Source organism: Antechinus flavipes, chromosome 3, assembly GCF_016432865.1.
Source record: "Antechinus flavipes isolate AdamAnt ecotype Samford, QLD, Australia chromosome 3, AdamAnt_v2, whole genome shotgun sequence".
In the NCBI taxonomy this organism is placed as follows: domain Eukaryota; kingdom Metazoa; phylum Chordata; class Mammalia; order Dasyuromorphia; family Dasyuridae; genus Antechinus; species Antechinus flavipes.
The window spans coordinates 378,042,068-378,059,233 of record NC_067400.1 but is presented as its reverse complement, the minus strand read 5'-3'; the positions used below and the strand labels follow the sequence as shown (position 1 = coordinate 378,059,233).

Sequence of the window (17,166 nt, the reverse complement as noted above, 5' to 3'; positions counted from 1 at the left end):
TGGCTCTGGAATGTAATGGAATATTACTAGATCACAAGAAATGATTATATTGAACACAAAGAAGAAGTGGAAAATTATGTGAATTGATCTTTATTAATTAAACCAGGGAAATTACATACATTATGACTAATAGTATAGATGGAAAAAACAATCAAAACCAAAACAAACTGAAAAACCTTGTTAATTATACTGACCAAGTTTGGTCTCAAAGAAAATATATTTTGATACTATCTTTGCGGAAGTGGGGGACATTGCCCAAACTGATAGACTTGATTGATGTTTTGTTTAACTGTGTTGAACTGCTATTCCCCCCCCCCTTTCTTTTTTTATTCTTTGTTAGAAAAAATCACTCTCTGATAAGGGAAGAAGGAATGAATATATTCAGAAATAAACATGATGTAAAAACAAAAAATATTAATATTTTAAAAAATAATTAACATCAATTCACTGCCCACTCAGGCAACAGAAAACAGAAAAAAAGAGATAGAGGGAAAGGGGGAGAAATAAAAATGAGAACTCATACACAGAACCTCCTTCCAAAATAAAGACTTTCTACCTCCACTGGGAAGGCAGACTTTCCAAAAGAGAAATCCCTCCTCCCAAGACAAAGAATAGCTAGCTGCAACCTGTTTCCAGCAGCAAAGCATTGGTTTTCTTGGATTTCAAAAAACAAAGCCGCAGTCTCCCCACTGCAGTATCCAATTTAATGAAATACTTTTACTCTGCAGTGTACATGAAACCCCATTATAAGGCCCAAGCATTGAGACAGAATCCATTTCCAGTAGATGGGGATAGTCATTCACCTTGAATTAGCAGAAAGATGGCAACAGAAGGTAAGCAGCAGATTTGCAATCACCAAGGAGCTTCTTGCCTTGAAATTAAAAACAGCATGGGAACACAGCTACAACATAGCCCAGCCTGGCCTTACCAAAGAGCCAGCAACTGCTAGACAGAAGGAGAAGGACATAAGGAAAAGATGGAAGGCCTTCAGTCAAAGACCTGCTTTTAAAATTTATCAACTTGTAGACTTTAAGAGAAAAATCAGACAACAGGGAAGGCATAGGAACATTTTCAAAATGTAACTAATATGTGTGTCCCTTTTCAGTGCTGTAAATGTCATCCAAATTATTAATCTGATGCTGCAAATTGCTTGAACTTGATTGCATGTAATCAGATGGGGTCCTTTCACCCAGTAGCTCTCAGTTGGAATTTGTGTGGGAAAAACTTGGAAGTGGAGAGTGAAGCCCAGACAAGTTTGGCCAGGGATGTTCTCAATCATAGACCCAGATGAGGTTCTCTTATTCTTTAAATATTAACTTACTATGGAATTTATAACAATTTTATTAAACTACAAAGAAGCAGCTATAAATGCTTGTTATTTTTACTAGCTTGCTAAAAGCTTGCACAACTTTTTCTAATCTTTTTTCCCTTATCCTCTTCTTATCTTTCTCCTGTTTCCACCCCAACCATTAGATTTGGTCTCTACTTCCTCTGAACTCTCTGTTTATTATTTTTATGAAATATATATTCTGGTCTATATTATAATTAGTTGCACTTTTGTCAGTCAAACATAGATTATAAATTCCTCTAAATCAGGAGCACTATGTCCTTCTAATACATATTTCACACTTAAGAGTATGCATTTGGAAATGTCTTATTTACAATAGGCATTTAACAAATCTTGACCAAATAAATGGAAAGACCAGAATTAAATGGCATCATCTAAATATTAGGGTGAATCTGAAACTATAAAATACATAGGGATGCTTCCATATAAAATAACACTTTATACAACATATTAAAGATGTCTTTTTATCTGCGGTTTGCCATTGATATATACCATACCCCACTTGGGAATTTTTTGTTTTTATACTTAGATTTGTTTCCTTGTTACTAAATAAGCTTAAGAAAAGATACTAATGTACTGTTGATAGTCTCATGAAACTGATACAACCATTCTATAGAATAATGTCCAAAGAGAGAAGCTAAGTGACACTGGATAGAGCACCAGTCCTGAAGTCAGGAGGACCTGATTCAAATCTGGTCTCAGATAATACTTCCTAGCTCTGTGACCCTGGGCAAGTCACTTAACTCCAATTGCCTCAGGGGAACAAAGACATTATTATGTCTAAAGGGTTATAAAAATAAGCATACTTTTTAATCCATCAGTACCACTAATAGGTCTATATCCAAAGAGATCATTTAAAAAGGGAAAGGGATCCACATGTACAAAAATATTTATAACATCTCTTTTTGTGGTGGCAAAAAATTAGAAACAGAATGTTTGGGGAATGGCTGAACAAGTTGCAGGATATGAATATAATGGAATATTATTGTGCTATAAGAAATGATGAACAAGTAGATTTCAGAAAAATTGGGAAAGACATAAATGAATTGATGCTGTGAAGTGAGCAGAACCAGAACACTATATAGAGTAAAACATTAATATTATGCAATATCAACTGTGATAGGCTTAGCTCTTTTCAGCAATACAATGATGTAAGACAATTCCAAAAGATTTGTGATGGAAAATGCTATCCACATTCAGAGAAAGAATGGAGATAAAAGCATACTATTTTCACTTTTTAATTTTTTTTATTTTCTTTTTTTGTGATTTTTCATGGGAGGCGAGGAAAGGGAGGGATGGAAAAAATGTGGAACTCAAAATATTACAAAAATGAATGTTGAATATTTAACATGTATGGGACTACCTGCCATCTAGGGGAGGGGAAGGGAGAAAGAAGGGGAAGGGGGAAAGAAAGGGAAAAGTTGAAACAGAAGTTTTTGCAAGGATCAATGTTGAAAAATTATTCAATCATATGTTTTGTATATAAAAATCTATAATTGAAAATAAAATTTAAAAAAAGAAAAAAATTAAAAATGAATGTTGAAAACTATCTTTACATATAATTGGAAAATAATTAAATTCTGTTAAGTGGGGGAAATAAGAAAAATGTATTTAAAATGTAAATTTATAAAATCTCCTTTTTTTTGAGTCAGGAAATGGCCTTGGATTAATGTATCGTCCTAAATAAGCAAGGAAAAAATAAAGAAATGAAGGACCAAAGGAAGTAAAGAAGAAAAATCCTTAATTTCTACTAAATTATCTTCTAGAAAAATCATATTAAGAGACAATTAAGTAAAAACATTAACCTCCAAATGTGATTTATTATTCTGAGATAGCATTACATCTGGAGGTGGTTTTTTTTTTTAGATTCTTCAAAGATAATTAGTAGGTTGTTTTCCTTAACTGTAAAAAGAACTTGATTTCATTAACAAGGTACACATTTCCTTCTCAAATTCTACTTTTTTTACAAACACTATGTAAATGATCATCTCAAAGAATGTTCCAGTCTTTCAATATAAAAATTAGAAGCTCCATATTCAAGTTCAAGGGAAAAAATAAATGTACTTAGAAGTATTAGGTGTCAGACATACAACACAGGGAGAAATTCACACCTTACATTTCCTTAGAGAATAGAGTAGCCTACTTTTTACTCTAGAGACAGATTAAGACCTGTAAATAGGAGGATTACCCTGTGTAGACTAATACAAAGAATATTTGTCTTAAAATAAGCATTCTTAGATAACTATCAATATAAGAATACTCTAGCCAGGTTCATAAGTATTAGATTTTAAAAGACAGAATTATTACCATCATTATTCTTTCCATACATTGTATTTGTAATAAGAGAACCTTAAAAATTTTTAATGAGCTTTTTCTCTACCTTACTTTCAACCAATGATAAAAAGAAAGTTGAGAAAAAAAGCAGAAATCTGGAATAATTCTAAGAGGTCATCTAATCTAAATGCATTTAACAGAAGAAAGCACTACCAGAAATGTTAAATTCAGTAGTAAGTAGGTAGAGAGCTGAAGAAAATTTCCATTTTTCATTTCCCACCAGCAGAGACATGGAGGGAAAGTTATTCTCTAAGCCACTAAGGGGTGCTTCTAAAGTAGGAGAGGAAGTAAGAGTGAGATGCTAAATTAGAACTTCACTATTTAGGCTTCCTATCATACCCTTTCTTTTTTCCTGAAGACTTCAGATTACACAATTCCTTTCCCTTCTGCTGAAACAGAATTAGAAACTTGAAGTTTCTCATTTATGTGAGACTTAAAATTTGTTTTGTTTTGTTTTTTTAATTCTAATAACAATGACAAATAGATGGGGGGGTATATTAAAAGACTTCTTTCCCTTTGCTGATCTTTTTTTTTTAAATGTCATTGAAAAAGTTGCACTAAATTGAGTTGGTGTGGACAAAAGACAGATTTATCTACATTTTTGAGGAAATGCAGATTCAGAACCCTCCACTAATTTGATCAAAAAGCAAAAACTTGAACCTTGATTGGTAAACAGAAGGGAAGCTGAGAACATTTTCCTGGATGAGGACAAAATGAAAGGGAGCTTTGAATCGAAACATCTCAGCAATCTCAGACTCCACCCCAGACTGATTCTAAGCTGAGATCAGAAAAAGGGGAGGGGGGAAAGAGAAGGATGAGAAGGAATGTTGAACTCTAGAAAGGAGCAAGCTGAAGAGAGAGAAAAGAAAGGAAGGTGAAGATAAGGAAAACTCTTAGCAACAACAGTGAAAAGAGGAATTTTGTTGAGGTTATATATATATATATATATATAAATGACATATATTCAATCAATTAACGTCTATTAAGGACTTATGTTGTTAAGACACTGTGTTAGGCAAGGGGAATTAAAAATATACATATGCATACACACATGTAAAATAAATACATAAGTACAATACGTAAATACATAAGTAAACAATAATTTTAGAGAGGAAGACACTAGCAACTGAAGTTTAAGAAAGGGATTACGTTATGTATAAAGTGACAAGAGTTGAGGAAAGTACTAGCTAAGCCAACCTACACTACATTTTCATCAGTACAGTACCAACCAAATATGGAGTGATGCTAAGATAGCAGGTCAGAATATAAAGCAATTGCTCCAGATTCCTGGCATTTACATAAGCCAACTGAAGCAGCAGCAACAGGAAAAGCCATTAAGATGCTTTATATAGCTTTTCTAGAAGACATCCCTCGCACCTGCTTTATGTTATCAGGAGGGATAACTGAAACGTGACTATTGTAATGGGAAGCATGTTAGGAATCTTGATTAGCAATGATCACTCAGCATGTGTTTTTACAGCAACAAATCATACCACATTAGATGAATCTATCACAGCAAAATCTCCCCTTAGTTTCAAGGTCATATGTACAGTTGTCTCTTGCATACCCTAGCTGGTAGGGCAGTGGGGAAGAAGGACGCAAGAAAGAAATTTTCTCTCAGGAGTTTTCAGAGATTGTTATTTCTATCCCTGTTTATTAACTTAAAGCATAGAAAGGAGCCATTCACCATTAACACAAAGCAGAGAAAGAACTTCCATCTACCATTCATTTTATCTTCTCTTTTGACTAAGATGCTTAATCTCTCTGTCTCTCTTCTATTCATGAGTGACTAGGGTTTTGATCATCTAGCAGTTACACCCATCAAACAGGGTACTGAATGAGCCAAAAGACAGACTTTAAGACATGCCAAAGGCTTACTAACAAAGTGGAAAAGCCACATTGATTCTATAGATCTCTGCATTATTGATGTAAAAGGAAACAAGTGCTATAAATGATAATTCATTAATTGCATTAGTACCAGAATTTTTTCCCCTTCAAATATTTTGAGGCAGAAGGTAAAATTTTTATAAGTTTGGTAATATTCTTAGCTCCTTTTCCAGTTATTACAAGGATAGTAGGAGAACAAACAATAATTAGAATTCCCAATCTTTCACATGTAACTTTCATCAGTTCCTCTCTTTATAAAATATGTTTATGGGGAGAAAGTCCCCCTTGTTTTCTGCATAACATCTGGCAACTATGGAATAGAAAAATCTGTTTTTAATTGCTTATATCCCTTTTCATGAAAACTGTTCTCCTTGAAATGCAAATTAAAACAATTCTGAGATATCAACCACACACCTCTCAGATTGGCTAAAATGAAAGGAAATGATAATGATCAATATTGGAGGGGATGTGGGAAAATTGGGACACTGACACATTGTTAGTGGAACTGTGAACAAATCCAACCATTCTGGAGAGCTATTTGGAACTATACTCAAACAGTTATCAAACTGTGCATACCCTTTGATCCATCAGTGTTTCTACTGGGATTATATCCCAAAGAGATACTAAAGAAGGGAAAGGGACCTGTATGTGCCAAAATGTTTGTGATAGCCCTTTCAGTAGTGGCAAGAAACTGGAAACAGAGTGGATGACCATCAATTGGAGAAAGTCTGGATAAATTATGGTATATGAATATTATAGAATATTATTGTTCTGTGAGAAATGACCAGTCTTAATGATTTCAGAGAGGCTTGGAAAGACTTACATGAACTGATGCTAAGTAAAATGAACAGAACCAGGAGATCATTATACATGGCAACAACAAGACTACGCAAATGATCAATTCTGATAGACGTGGCTTTCTTCAGCAATGAGATGATTTAACTTGTTCAATGATGAAGAGAACTATCTACACCCAGAGGGAGGACCATGGGAACTGAATGTGGACCACAACATAGCATTCTCACTCTCTCTATTGTTGTTTGCTTGCATTTTGTTTTATTTCTCAGTTATTTTTTCTGCCTTCTTGATCTAATTTTTCTTGTGTAGCAAGATAACTTTGTAAATATGTATACATATATTGGATTTAACATACATTTTAACATATTTAACATGTATTAGACTACCTGCCATTAAGGGGTGGGGAAAGGCAGGGGAAATTTGGAACAAAAGATCTTGCAATGGTCAATGTTGAAAAACTACCTATGCATATATTTTATAAATAAAAAGCTTTAATAAAAAAACAAAGTTAGGAAAGAGAACTACTAGGAGGATAATCACTTCTCATATCCTAAAATTGTTTAATGAATATCAAATAAAGAGACAAAAGTGTTACAGAATATCTAGAAACCTCAAAATATTTTGCATTGTAAATTATTTTTTTAAAGAAACAAGAAAAAAGTCATTTGATTGAATACTGCGCCTAACATGGAACAATGGGAAGAAGGGGGAGGAAGAGAAGGTGGAGAGGGCTGTAAAGAAAAGAGAAGAGAGACAAAGAGAGAGGGCGGGGATAGAGAGAAAGGGACCATATCTTAAAAGTCAGGATTTGACTTTTTGGGTAATGTCAATCAACTGTCTTTATGAAATTGGACACTGTATAGTTCAAGTGAAGATAACATCGTACACACACACACATATATATGTATGTGTATATACATAAATATACATGCATACATAAGGATAAAAATGACAATATGCTACATCTGATCATAAATGTTTCTATCTCATCTTTTAAAAAATGAAATATCCTGAAAAATGCAAGATAAAAAAAGTAAACATGTACTGAAATTTCAATAAAAAATTTTAGTTATCTGTGATATTTTGCAATTATCCTAAAAAAAGAAGCTGAATTATTTCAGGAACCACTATGGCAACCCGTATTTGATTTTCTTGTCAAGTGCAAAGGCATGAGCCAAAGGTTAGTTGAGAATAGAAGTTCATTTGCTAAACCTTAGAGAAGAGAAGAATGTTATATTAAAGTTGTAATACTTCAGAAAACTGCAATAAAAATAAAAAGAAAAAATCAGTTTAAAAAAAAAAGGAAATCTGTTCTCCTTGAAGGAAGTGAGAATGTTTAACCTGAGAAAAAAAGACTTAGGATAGGGAGGAAAAGGGAATAACTATCTTTAATAATAATTTTAATGTCTTTAATAACATCTTGAATAATTATCTTTATCAATAATCTTTATTAATAATCTTTTAATATCTTTTAAAATAACTTTATATTTCAAGTGTCATTATATAGAATAAGAATTAAGCATTCTTCTTGGATACAAAAAAGCAGAAGTAGGATTAATGTGTAGAAATTATAGGTGATATAAAAGAAGAACTTTCTAACAATTAGAACTATCCACAACTGGAATAGCCCCCTGTGGGAGGCAGTAAGCTCCCCATCACTGAGATCAACAGGCAGAGGTTAGATTCAGCAATAGAACAAAGGGGCTTCATATCTTTAGAAATTGAACTAGAAGAACTCAAGAGGTCTCTTACAGATCTCAGATTCTATAATGTAAGAAAAATTAAAAAGAGATTATGTTTGGGTGCTCTCAGCAGTTAGAAACTGGAGGGGATTCATTACTTTAAAAACTTGAATAAATGGGATAAAATCAGAGCTTCCGTATGTACGGGAGAGCTAGTTTTAAAATAAGGAAGTGAAGAATTTAAGATCTTTTAACTGAGATAAAGGAAAAAGAAATCTGAACACTAGGCAATAGATGTTTGTACAAGTTTTTTTAAAAATCAATTCAGACTAATGAGAAAAAAAAATGGAAGAAGATCTACATATGAAGAACTTTTTCCCATTTATAAAAGGAAGAACAACTCTAGGAAAAAATATTTGGAAGTAGAAATGTCAGGTAATCTAAGTATTTTAGGGAAATATAATAATTATGAAATTATGAAGATCTGGCTTCCCATAATACATATAGATCAAAATCGATCAATTTAGAAAGTTTCCAGTAAGCAGTGAGGTCTACATTTGGGGAATTAAAAGTGATATAAAATAATCACTTCAGTTATGTCAAAGACTCAGGAATAAATATGAACAGGATTTGCTGAGAGAATAGTGAGAGGCCAATCTGGTTGGAGTAGGGAGCTCACAAAGGGTATTGTATAAGATAAGGAAATAAAGAAGACAGGTTGGCAAAAAACAGTTGTGAAAATGAGGGTAATGACTCGCAAGAGCTATGTCCAATTTTTAGAGAGATAAGTAGATAAATGGATGGATAGATAGATATCTGTATGTATGTCTATATATATAGACATACAAAGAGGGGAGTGAAAGAGAGAGGAACAGAGACAGAGAGAGAGACACAGAAGTAGACAAATAATACAATTATATTTCCATTTTGGCTTTTAAAAGCTTACTTAGAAAAAGGAATCCGACTATAATTGTCTAGAACATGTCTTCATTTAGAAAAAATCTTTGAATGCATACCTCAAAGCTATTTGCTTAAAACAATACATATACCTTTTAACAATGAGTAGAAACTTCAGAAAATAGTTGCAAGGTCTAACATTTTTCTTTTTCTCCCCCCAAGAGTTAAAATCTCCTCCAGAATGGTAACTTTGTCTGAAACCTGACCACTCTTCTCCCCGCAACTACTTCTCCTGTTCCACCATTAATATAAACTGGATAATCCCCCCCCAGCTCTAGAAATTAAATATGATCATCTATAGGTGATGTTTGAACTGATCTCTTGCACAGGCCTAGATTCATTCTCTCACAAAACAAAAGAAGTTGTCTTTGCTAAGCTAAGCTTTTTTAGAACGACAAATGAATGAGATTAAAAAAAAAAAAAAAAAAAAAAAAAAACCTCCACTCCTGATCAACTGGAAAGAACTAAAAGCACAAGAAATCTATTTCAAAGACCTATGGTAGGAACAGTACAAGACAATGAGCTGTCACTAACAAATGATAATTTTTTAAAGATCCAACAGTTAAGGTGTTCTCAAGTAAATAGATGACTCAGCAGCATTTTTAACAATTACTTTATTTCTAAATACTCAGGGAATTAAATTTGATCAATATTTTTATATATTAGGAGTGAAAGCTTTATTATAATTCCTCTCTTCCTCCAAAATAATAATAGCATTCTCTTCATTCTCTACTCCCACGTCACTCGCAGTTTTATTCTTTCTTAGCTATAGAAAAGCTGGGGAAAATTCTTTTCAAGTAATTTTTTTAATTCAATGGTCAAAGGGGAAGACAGGGGAATAGATTAAGTATTAATTACATAATCAATCAGGTCTACTAAGCCAAATAACATTTCATTTCAAAGTTAATTTTGTAAGATTCAATTTTCACAAAATGGGCTCAATAAACAATTTTATAGTGTCTTGAGTCTTTATGGCTAGAATGAATTTCAGTGATCCTTTGGTACAACTGCTCATTTTACAGAAGAGAAAACTAAGGTTCATATTAAGAAAGGTTACAACTCTACAGGATTAGTAAAAATAACATTAAATGATGAAAACTTCTGGAATGCACAAGCAAATTTTATTAAGAACCCAATTAAAATGCAAGGCATTATATTAGGCACAGGAGTATATGGGCAAAAAAGTTTTTGCTTTCTTAGAACTTAGTTCCAATTAGAGGAAGAAAATATATAGACTTTTTAAAAGGTAGTACAATATAGACAGCGTTTGGGGAGTTCAGGGGAGGAGAGATCACTTTGGCCTGGTGTCAAAAGATCATAGATTAGAGCTATAAGTGTTCTTGAGGTAATCAAATTCAACACTCTCATTTTATAGATAGTAACTTGATCACATGGGTAGTAAATATCAAAGGCAGGACTTGAACCCACATCTTCCTGATTCCATATTCAGCATCTTTTATACTACATCATTCATAATTACAAAAGGCTTCACAAAAGAAGTGAAATTAAAACAGAAATCATTTGTCCATCACCTCATTCCCATGAAGGTGATATGCGCCCAGAGTCATAGTGCCAGTGGGAAGTCCAGAAGTACAAACTCATATTTCCTGACTCAAAACACAGGGCTCTTTGCCCTACAATTTGAAAAAGAATGGGCATTTCCTTAAAGGAGAAATGCAGAGAGGACATTTGCAAGATCTTTCTATCCTATTTGTTAGCCTATACTTCCCTGAGGGCAAAAGAAGAAAAAAAAAAAAACCCTTCAACTTTGTGATGCAATTATAGAAATAGATAACACCCCTGGGGTTCTGAATTTGGAGCACTGCTCATTCAACTGTATTTCAATTACTCACTTTTGTTCCTTAGTAACAGCCAACATTATTTGATAGTTGTAGCTCCTATATCATCCTTCTCTTCCTTCTCATTGCACCCCCTGCCACCTTGCATACACACACCACTACCACTATCACTACTCCAGAAAAACAAAGGAGTGAGTTTCTAGACAGCAGGTTTCCTCATGCCTGCATAGACACTGAAGCTGTCTGTTAGCTCTAAAAAAAATTCAGATGCAATCCATGGATCTACTCAGCTTACAAAACATGTCTAGAGCCTGCCAGAACTTTAATTATATAAAATGAATTGAGTTGTGGGAAGAGTTCCAGTATGACAAGTCATTCCTTGACCCATAAGACAAGAATCTGCTACCTCACAGCTCCTCTCCCATTTCTAATGAAGTATTTACTGGCAAAAATATAGTCAATAGTAACTAGAATGTATCAAGTACCAAAACTCTGGTCAGTCCTTTGAAAAAAGCATTATTAGACAGGTTATTGTACATTATACTATCGAGTCCATCACAGCAGGCCTGAAAGGAACATCAGGAGCTTATCTAATCCAAAACACTAATTCTAAAAAAATGGGGAAAGCTGAAACCCAGAAAGGTCAAGTGACCTGTGAAACCTTACATATAATAGTTAATAAAATAAGTGTGTTCAACTGGTTTTCAGTTATGACATAATCTAGAAGTTATACTTTTTGATTAAGATGGTCTAGAGAGCCATTACTATAAAATGGATAATTGTGTTGAACTCGTTTTCAATTATGACATAATCTAGAAGTTAAATTTTTTGATTAAGATGGTCTAGAGAGCCATTACTATAGAATGAATAATCACTCATTATCCAGGATGTGTAAAAAGTCATTCCATTGTAAAGAATTCCAGAATTGTATTCAAATACTCCTCTTCCTCTATAGGGGCAATCTGTTCTTCCTTATCCCCAACTCTATATTTACAAAAGCAGCTAAAAGGATCTCTTAAAAGACTATATAACAAGGGCTAAAATTTGGTTCAAAGAGATCTAGATTCCAATCTATCTTCTGTCACTTACCTCAACCTGGAAGAAGACACTTCAACTGAGTCTCAGTTTCCTCATCTGTAAACTGACTTAACACCATTTTATTACAGGATTGTAATAAGCATTAGATGTGATCATGAATATAAAGTATTTTGAAAACATATTTCAGTGATTATTATCAATTATTGTACTTCATTCCATCCAGAGTACCTTCTGACTTATTAAAATTAATGTTGATTGGCATATTTGCATTAATGAGCGTATAATGATCCACTGACTGGTCTGACCCTAAAATATCTCCAGACCCCAAGTGAAAGGATCTGGCAATTTCCATGACTAATCCTTAGTCTAAAACAAATTGTTTCAAAAAAACACAATTCCATTCTTAATAATTTCAATAAGCTTGTTAGAGAGAATAATGTGTTGCAGAAAGAACAATGGGCTTGGAATTACACCTCACTTCGAATTTGGATTCTGCCACATATCAGTATAATCTGAAGAATATAAGTCATTTAACCTCCCCCAAAAGGAAGATTCTTATTCAATTAGACATGTCCAAAAAGAAAATGAGCTGCCCAGTGAGTTTCTCATCCTTGGAAATTTTCAAGCATAAAATGGATGCCTGCTTGGCTGGATATTGTAGAGAAGACTCAAGCTGAGGTATGGGTTGGACTATGGGATGGATGCAATATACAAAGGCAGCACGGATTAATAACAATTAATATGATACTTGAAGATTTACAAAGTAACTTTACATATATCACTTCATATGATTCAAGTAAAAATTCTGTGAGGTCAGTATTATGTGCTTGTGTTATGGTGTTCATTTTACAGAAGAGGAAAATAGAATTCAAAGAAGTCCCGTAAATTGCCTAAGATCACAAATTTAAATAGCCCTGAAAGAAGGCTACAGATTCAGAACTCTCCTAATTCTAAGTGTGGCACTCTTTCCACTCCAGAGCTTCTTCTCCATATTCTAGTGGAAAGAACTCTAGCGTTATTGGGTAGTTGAATTCCAGCTGTGACACTAGTTATTTGACTATGGGTAAGTAACTACTTTTCTCAGCAAGTTAAGTTTCTTCTTATTTAAAATGGGAAAAATAACTGCTACTACCTCCTCTCACAGGATTACAGTAAGGAAGAACTTTGTAAACAACGATAACAAAGAAAAATACATAAATTCAGCTTTAATTTTGCAGCAGAGGTAGAAACTCAAGAGATGGCAAGTTTTGTACCCTTGCCAAAGGAATATTAAAAGTCAAACAGCCAAGAATTAATGTAGAATATCTCTCCTTCAACAGTTTTAATAAATATTTGATAATCGTTTATTTCCCCCCCAAAAAAATTAAAAACTAAAATATCTTTCCCGACCTGCTCCAAGGCAGGTACATTCTAAGAATGTTCAACCACAGATTCTTCCCCAATAAGGTGACACAGTTTTATGAGTAGTTTGAAAAGAAGGGGCAGGGGAACAAATGGGGACAGAAGTCAAGACTATCCTCTATCAGAAGCTGGTCTCCATCTTCCTTCAAGTATAGATAGAGCCTATCCTGCAAGTGAGAAACACATGAAGAAACATATGAAGGGACTATTTGCAGGGACTGCGGCACAGAAAGCCATCATCTCTTTAGGAGATGGAGCAACATAGCCACCATCTCAAATTTACCCCTCTGGTTCCCCAGGACTGACAATGACAGCCACCTTCCTAGTACCTCCTCGGTATATTGTTATCTGCCAATCGACCTAAATACATCAGCAATTTGCGGGTGGTTGGGTGGGGGAACCGGTGTGTATGGTGGGGGAGGGAGAGTCAGAGAGAGAGAGCATGCTCAGTGATCGGGATGACATCAGCTTAATCAATGCTGGGAAGCTGCACCAGCAATCTAGAGAAAGCTGCCAAGAACGTGTCAATGGAGACTGAAAGGTTCGATCAATTCCAGTCCCTTCCCTGGGAGTACAAAGGGAGCAGAATCAGACACCCTGGGAACAAGCATTGTGGGAATGAGTGGAGGGACAGACAAAATGATCACAGGAATGCAGACTAGGTTCTCTTTTATTCCTTGATCCAAAAGTAGTCATACTATCATCTTCTTCCCCCAGGAGTCAAGACTCTTGAAAGAGTGAAAGATCTAAATTGGAGAGGGAAGAAAGGACGCGCAGCAGAAAGTAACTTCTGCACTTTCCAGTTGGGGAGGGAGGTTGGTTGCATTCTCGTCACCTCTAGCATCCTTTCTTTAACTGCTCACCGCAAACCTTCCCTTCACTCGGGGCACACCCCTGGCCTCCGGGAATAAAGAAAAGGGGGAAAGAGGGGAAAGCGGGAGGGGGAGGGATGGGGAGGAATGGGAAGCATGCACTATCCTCCCTCATTCCTCTCCGTTCCCCGCCTCCTAGCAGCAGAGGGACCACCCCTTGACAGAGGGGAGGAGTGGGGGAAAGACACCTGACCTTCCCGGCTGCGCCTCCAGCACTACCTCAGTACTGTTCCTCAGCTCACCCTGCTGTGATCAAGGTGAAAGACATCAGGGAGCCGCGTTTTACACCGCGGATGGGATTTCAAAAACTGCAACCCATTTGTTTTCCTCTGTTTTCTTCTCCCTGAAGAAGTGCTAACTAATACATACATGTTTGGATAATAAGCGCGGAGGGGGATTTAATACTTATTTTAAAATGTGGGGGACACAAGTAAATCTCGGTCCGCCCATCCCCCTCCAACACTTGTCCATACAGCTGGGGCCGGGCAGGGGAACAATGGGGTCCAGCTTTGGCCCCCCGCTATGTTTCCCCTGAGCGCTCCCCAGCCCTAAGCGGGGAACAATGGCGACCGCGAGAGCTACTCTCTGCCCACCTCCCTCCCCATCCCTCCTCCCAACCCTGCCCTGCTGCTTGCCCCCGAGGGCCGTGGAGGGAACAATGAAGCTGGTTGAGGAGTGGTAGTGCGGGTGGCCGGGGGGTGACCTGTTTCTCCTCAGTTCCGGCCACGAGAAACTGCCGGGCAGGAATGTCAGAAGAGGTGACGGGAGCATCTCCCGTCGGGGGGAGGGGGAAAGTGAGGGACAAGAGGAAAGAAAAGGGGAAAATCCAACCGAAACTTACCCCTATGACCACCGTCTCATCTCCTTTAAATTTGGGGATGAATTTGTCCCCTCTGAGGATCTCCGCTTCATTCAGAGGCCGGAACCGGCACATCACTTTGATGCTGCATTCAGAGGGGTCCGCCATCTCAGCCGGCTGTGGGCGAGGGCAAGGGCTGGCAGGGGGGATGGGGTGGGTGGGGTAGGGGGGACAAGAGGGTCACTGGAGCTAGGGGTGGGAAATATCCGGCCAGCAACCGAGCCACGTCCCAGTGCGGCCCGACGGGGTCCAGCGCGCGTACTTTTTAGCAGGTCATTGCGAACTCTTCAGGCTTGGCAGTTCCCGAGAAATGGAAACAGAGCAATGCATTCAACCCCTCCTGCCCCAACCCCCGGGCCAGGCGACAAATCTGCCCCTTCTCCCCCCTCCCCAGTCCCCTTTCCCTCCCTCTCTGGTACTGCAGGCCTGGGGAGGCTACTGCAAGTGAGGGAGGGGATGTCTCCAAAGGGCACCCAGAGTCTCTGCTCCTCTCAGATCTCAGAGGCTCCTACGGGCGCTGCCATCCTGCATCAGCACCAACTACCTTCCCTCGCCCCTATTCCTCCTACTATTTTCCCCTCCCTTCTACCATCCCCTCCCCCTCCCAGGGGCTTTATGACTTCACTACACAGACTCCACCCCAGCCTCACTTCTTCCCAGGCTCTGGAGCGACTGAGTCGATGGGCATGCTGGGAATTGTAGTCTCTCTATCTGCAGGTAGACTGGACCTTGGTCACTTGGATTGAGTTTTCAAAGGCTGAGATTGTCTTAACCCAGGTCGGAATTCCCGGAAGACTAGGTCTTCATTGTCCAAGTCAAGCAGGGGGTGATAGGGTAGTCATATAAAACATTCAAATAAATAAAATTTCTATAACTTTCCTTTAAGCACATATTAAATGTTACTGTCCAATAAACAAAAGCCTTAATGGAGAATTTTCTTGAAGCTGCAACTTTTTTGGATGCCGTACTAAAAAAGAGTTGACATTTCAGTAGCCCTTCCCCTTGCCAAGGCCAACTCCCTACTTTGTCCCTTGATCCCAACTCCTTCCATCATCTCTGGTTCAATTCTCTTCCTACTCCTCCTCCTTTTCTAACTTTTCATCTATCCCTAACTACTAATTCCTTCTCTACTAACTTAAATATATCCAACTCTCAATCCTTTAAACATTCCTTATTAGACCCTACCTACCACTATTGTCATATGTTTCTCCCTTTCTTAAGCAAACACTGAGGGAAAAGCTGCTTACATACTTATTGACTCATTTCCTCTTCTCAATCCTTTGTACTCTAACTTGGGACTTTACCCCATTGAAATCATTGTCTCCAAAGTTACCACTGATCTGTTAGCTACCAGATCTTGATAGTCTTTTCTCAGTTCTCATCTTTCTAAACCTAGGCAATTGGTTATGCAGCAATTTGGAGTTCAGGAAAACTTTCTGTGTCACCTTGGACAGGTCCCTTAACCTGTGCCTGCCTTTTTTGTAAAATGGTAATAATAATAGTCCCAACCTCCCACAGTTGTGGATAAAATGAAATAATAATTTGCTTTTGCATACCTTAAAGCACTATGTGCATACGAGAGCAAAGAAAGAAATTCTGAAAGAAATTGTATATCTCCATTCATACCATTTGTTTTTGGATTTCTTTTTTTCTTATTTTTCTTATTTCTTTTTTCAAGAATAGGAAATTCCACACAGTGCTTTCAAAACTGCCTAGCTTATCTAACTCTTGAACTCTCTTCTATTATCTGTTGTACTTTTAAAAAATATATAATACTCCTCATTTTTTGCATCACAAATGCATTTATTACCTCTGTTCTCATCCTTCAACACATTAAGGAAGGGAAAAAAACACTTTTTAACAAATAAGCATAATGATGCAAAGTAAACCCATGCAGTGGCCACATCTAAAAATGTATGTTGTGTGCATTACTTCTGTGAGGAAATGGGTAGAATGTTTTCTCATATGTCCTCCAAAGAAATGGTTAGTCAATGTTTTGAACAGAGTTCTTAAGGCTTTCAAAGTTGGTTTTTTTATTTACGTCATTTACCTTGTATAAATTATCCTGATTCTGCTCACTTCATACTACCAAGGATTTTCTAAAATTATCTTTCATCATTTATCATGATAAAACTGTATTTTATTACATTCATATCTAGTTTGTTCAGCCATTCCCTAATTGTATAACATG

General features: G+C 36.5%; 1 protein-coding gene across 1 annotated transcript in view; it reads right to left on the bottom strand.

The window, feature by feature from the left end:
• Positions 1-15,524, bottom strand: part of KIF5C (kinesin family member 5C) — a 203,457-nt gene extending 187,933 nt beyond the window's left edge. The window contains exon 1 of the mRNA XM_051985841.1: positions 14,958-15,524. Within this exon, the coding sequence (XP_051841801.1) occupies positions 14,958-15,083 (126 nt within the window). The 5' untranslated portion in view covers positions 15,084-15,524. The remainder of the gene's footprint in view (positions 1-14,957) is intronic.
• Positions 15,525-17,166: the final 1,642 nt, after the last annotated feature.